This window comes from Acyrthosiphon pisum, chromosome A1 (genome assembly GCF_005508785.2).
Source record: "Acyrthosiphon pisum isolate AL4f chromosome A1, pea_aphid_22Mar2018_4r6ur, whole genome shotgun sequence".
NCBI classification, from domain to species: domain Eukaryota; kingdom Metazoa; phylum Arthropoda; class Insecta; order Hemiptera; family Aphididae; genus Acyrthosiphon; species Acyrthosiphon pisum.
Window position 1 is genome coordinate 49,901,299 of NC_042494.1, and position 5,569 is coordinate 49,906,867.

At 32.5% G+C, this 5,569-nt stretch overlaps 1 protein-coding gene across 1 annotated transcript in view; it reads right to left on the reverse strand.

Annotated features, from left to right (window-relative positions):
* The window catches only part of LOC100163952 (mannosyl-oligosaccharide alpha-1,2-mannosidase IA), a 14,404-nt gene extending 13,390 nt beyond the window's left edge, over positions 1-1,014 (reverse strand). Inside the window, exon 1 of the mRNA XM_001946823.4 lies at positions 121-1,014. Within this exon, the coding sequence (XP_001946858.2) occupies positions 121-627 (507 nt within the window). The 5' untranslated portion in view covers positions 628-1,014. The remainder of the gene's footprint in view (positions 1-120) is intronic.
* Between the last annotated feature and the right edge of the window lie 4,555 nt (positions 1,015-5,569).

Below are 5,569 nucleotides of genomic sequence, written 5' to 3' on the forward strand. Positions count from 1 at the left end.
ACAAGTCCCCTGTGCAACCCCCCCTAGGTTGCGCCAATGCCTACCCAGCTAGATACATTTATTTATTTTAACTAAGCACTTAATAATAGGTGTTTATAAAAGCTAACCATTTTTACTCACTTCTTTAACTTTGTTTCGCCTTTGTCTCAACTCGGAATTTTCATAAGTTTGACTAGTTTCGACGTGTTCAACTATTGATTCGGCTTCAGGATTGAAACTACTGTTATTGGTAATATGCCGTTTGATAGCATTGCCTGTATCTGGTCTTTCTAATACTTTTCGTTTGTCCGAATAGTCCTCATCGATTTTGGCGGACAGTATTTGTTTGTCCCAAGCGGCGTGCGGATCCTCCAGCACTCCATCGTGCCTTGAGTTTCCATGGGCTGGCAACAACAGTTCGGGTCCTGCGTTCTGTATGTGCTTGTAGACATTGTTGATGGTACCACCGTAGGTCGCCTTGAACTCAGGTAAATAGAACACGGCTCCAAAGCAGATGATCGTCAGGGAGATGAACACCAGCACGACCAGACACAGTTCGCTGTTCCTCCGGGTGCGCCTGCTGAACGGCACGGGTGCACCATTGAGATACTTGTGGTACTGGGGTAGTAGCAAAGTCGAGTTCGTCATCGTTAAAACAATTTCTCGTGGACATGCACTTTCACATAATAACAACAACAACAACAACAATGATTATTATTGCGTTTTGATGCTGGACGCATTAGATTCGAGCATAATTGTATGATCAGCGTCGGGCGCTTGTGCGGAGAGGAGCGGGATTTGATTATTTTTGAAAAAAATTGTTACGATTAATAATTATAGTAGTCATAGGAGGAACAAACGATACTCGGCCTCGTTATTGACGACGAGTGATGACGGCCGTAGTCGCAGCACGTCCACACTCCACCTATCACTGTAGCAACCAAATTGCTATAATAATAATAGGTGTAATATGAATCTGCTGCTGCTCGACTAATGAGCCAATATGGGTTCGATACAGATCATCTCCTCTCCACCACCAACCAAAACAACACCGTTATCAGTTATCACTCCACGTCCTGCATCAGCCAACACTGCCCAACAGTCATATTTTAATTTTTTTGGTACGATAACAATCACCGTTCCCGAGAGGTTATATATATTTTTTATAATAATAAAATATTTAATTATATTTATAGAAGTTCGAATACATTCTACTGTACACGGTCCACTCAACAGACGTCAATACCTTAGTATACTACATTACTGTCCAATTACGAATATTGAATAATTGTCGACATTGTCGTTGATATTTAACCAGCCGTAGTTGTCCTATTGTTAATATTTTGTATTTCCTACTAGGTATGTCCTATATGGGCTATGGCATTGATGGCATTATGCATTATGCAATATTATTATTCATTATTAACGCGTCATGAACCGTAGCAAATAGAGTATTTTACCGTAGTTGGAAGTCTGGGACACAGATTTAAATGAAGAGCTTCGCAAAATAGTTCACATAACCCTAAAAAAAAATTGCATATTAAATAATAATTAAATGATTAATGAAAACTATAGGCAGCACGCCAGCACCTTTCATCCTAGGTATTCAATACAAATTAAAAGTTAAATACAGTTTTTCCTTTTGCTGTTATAGCGATAAATACCTATTATATTTGAATTAAACCTTGTTTAACTGTCATTTATGATTTATGACTATGAGTTAGGAGTTTACGACCTGCAGTCTTGACTATTAATTAGGTATATTTTGACCATGTTTTTAGCACAATAAAGCATTGACTTGAAAAGTATGATAAAGAGATTATTAAAATCATTGTTATACGAAAATATTTCATTATTTCTTGTTTAATTAATGTACCTACCTAAGATTAATTAAAAAAAATTTAGCCCCCTACCTAAAATTAGATTAAATCTCTTCGCCCATAGTAGGAATCCGAGAGGTTGGCGTGCCAGAACCCGGAAGTCGAATAATACATGATCGTAGTAGGTACTTAGTTATGCAGACTAAAAATTAAACGATATGTTTGGGTCTTATTTCCGCCACTTTATAACCGGATAACGATGACACACCTTCGGGCTACAACCTACCTATTATACATTTTATACTATACATAATCACACAATAATATTGTCAGGATTATTTAGGAATCAAGAATACCCGAACACGTCATGTCAATAATTAATAACTTTTTGTCTCTTTATTTATTTGGTACATTGTCTGGATTCGAAATGTTTACGATAATAAGACGTTCAACAAAATATTATAATGATGATAATTTATAATTTATAGTCGATACTTGATAGGATTAGGAGTTAAGACAGAATATTATCGTTTTTTACAAAAAAATGTTTCATTCTGATTTCTATTTCGTTTTATTTGTGGATATTAGGTAATCTACTTAATATACTGGCTTAGTTGCTTCGCCGTGAAATGTAAAGCATAAATACTAAAATATCCTCAATTATTAGGCATCTATTTAAATTATTAAAACATTATTAATATAATAGTATAGGTACCTATATGGCTATATATACATTATAAACACAATACACATACACTGAGCGGACTGAAATATTGAATAGTAGATAAATATTATAATCTTTATATTTTATATGGTCAAGCAATTATTTTTTTATTTTTTTATTTAATTCTCCCTACATGCCTACATATCATCACGTATTCACGTGTTAATCAACTAGAAAAACGAAATTATCAAGTACATTTCAAAAAAAAATTCCTTCAGGGAAACACTTTATTTTATTTTATCAAGAACAATAATAAATGTAGTAGGTGGGAGGCAAAAGAAAAAAAAATATTTTGAATAGGTTTAATAAATATATTCCAACTATATTAATTATCAATTTATTCTAAGTTCACAATGTAATATAATATTTTCTCAAAATATGCTTATTACACTAATAAAATACAACAATGGTTAAGCAGAAGCAAGCGAACATCGGGCTGCTTTTAAAATCAGGGGCTTCAATGAAAGCAACGTAGGTATATTAATATAATATAATATAATTTTAATTAAAAAATATAGCATAATAGGTATGTGAAAATGTAATATTGTAAGGATTTTACACTTTAGCTATAACTCATGCTAGTTTAATATATCTATAGACTCTATAGTATAGAGTATAGGCAGGGGTTAAAGTGGGAAAAAATTCTAGAGGGGACTAATGTCTCCATCATAGGCGCAAATTGGGGGAGGGGGCTCGGGGGATCTAAGCCCCCAAACTTAGCCGTAGCCCCCCAAAAACCTAGGACATACAATTTTAATATGCTATATTGCAATAGTTTATGCTTGCCTTTAATGTATTTAGTCCCCCCAGGCCCCAAGCCAAAAGTTGAAATTGCGCCTATGGTCTCCATATAGTTATAAGCGTTCCATATAGGTATAATATAATTCTATGTATAAAGTCTAATATATAAAATCCTAATTTGTTAAAAGGGACGCTTTTTAACCGCCGTCAGAGGTAGGGGAACTGAGTCCTCCTGCGTCCCCATCCCCACTTTAACCCCTGAGTATAGGTATAAATGTATAATAACAAATAGAACACACTACTTGTTGAAATTGTATGTACCTACCTAGGTACTTAATATTTTTATTTGTTTTTATATTATTGCTTAATATATCCACCATGAAGTTCTATGCACGTGTCAATTTTATAGACCAATGATGCCATGATCTTTTTTACGAAATTAGAGCTGTAGTAGCAGTAGTAGGTAGGTAATTAAAAAATTTGCGAGATATTTATGCTCTATTTTTGAAAATAAAAGTTGGTTTCATTATTCATTCAATATTCAACCAATTTTTAAAATTGTTTTTCTCCATATAATAAATGAATAGCTCTACAAAGTGTCTATTTTAAATTTATAAAAATAGAAATAATTTTAAGTGTTTTTTTAAATTTTTTTTAGACCATGGAGAAATGGAGATGGATGGCCGGAACCCGGAGGGTATTTAAAAAAAAGCTGTACTACAATAAATTATCGGTATCTGTATTATATTTCGAATTACGTACTGTCGTACCTACTGATTTTCCAATTAATTAACATACAGTATAATACCAATAGAGTATAGACATTTTCTGTGGACTGACTGGACATATTAATATTATGTATATAGGTCACGAATTAATATATTATATTATTATTCATATGATAGGTCCATAATCTGATATCTATGACCGTGTCACATTACTCTATGGCTTAGATCATAATACTACATTCTAATATTGTATAATATGATCTAAGCTCTATGGTCAGTAATGATACAGTGATAACGAATTATACGTTTTAATATTATTTACATAATATTATGCATCAATATGCAATGCATTATGCCATTATATGCATATTATAAAGCATACCTATAACCTATGAATGTTTTTGTAATTTCACAAGCTATAAAATGACGTGTGTGACGGTCGACGGGTCATGGTTCAAAATATTGATTATATTTTCCAAAAAACGGAAAAAAACATGAAAAACTCCTTTACCAACTCAGACGTGCCACTAGCATGTGTCATGTACTCATATAGCAAGTAACATTATAATTAGTAGCGCAAAACTATAGAAGTCAGAACTTAGAATAGTCAAATGGAGTTTAATATTTTTTTTTTTAGTCACTGAGTCACATATACAGAAGAATAATATAATAAATAACAATTATTAATAATGTATATTGTAGCAACCGATGCGAACGTCGCGTACCCTACTACCCTGTGGTCGTTTAATTGTGCGACTGGACGATTCAACGATTGTCGTTTTGTCAAGCGACCCTTAAGCTTTGATAGCTTGGTTAGTTGATGTACAATTTATTTAACGTTCGATGGCATACCACACGTGTAACTTCGGAGGAAAAGAAAAACGCTCGTTATTGAACCGAGCACAAGGTGTATTGATAAGGTGTCGTCACTCTGAACCCCTATACCCCTAACTCTTGATTGAAATTTTTACCACAGTTCCTATAGACACCAGAGCGCGCTTCCTGTCCTATGAAGGCCTAATTGTTCATACTGTTAAATGCAAAATGCTTTAAAACTATGAATTAAAATTTATTTTTTTTGGAGTTAGCATCTAATAATTTTAATTTACATTTATATTTTTGTTTTAAATATTTTTTATCAAGTAGACATCAATTATAAAATATTATGATGTATAATTTAGTCACTTCTTGGGATATTTGCAACCTAATTTAATTTTTGAATATGTATATAATACATATTATATATATTTATACATACTACAGTTTAATCTAGGACAGTGCTTCTCATTTTTTTTTTGTCGTGTGATCCCCTAAATTTAATGTAAAACTGTCAAGGCCCCTTAATCAAATCATAAATTATTTTTTCTTAATTATATACAAAAATTACATGTACCTACTATTTCACACAGATAAATTATTAAAATTATAGTAAATTATAAATTTATGTTTTTAGTATATTTTTTTCTTTAAAGCCTAAAGAAAATAGTTTAAATAAAATAGCCATGCCAGTATATAGCCATGCCTCCAGCTTGAGAAGCACTGATATATGATGACCATATAAATCTATCAAGCATTTA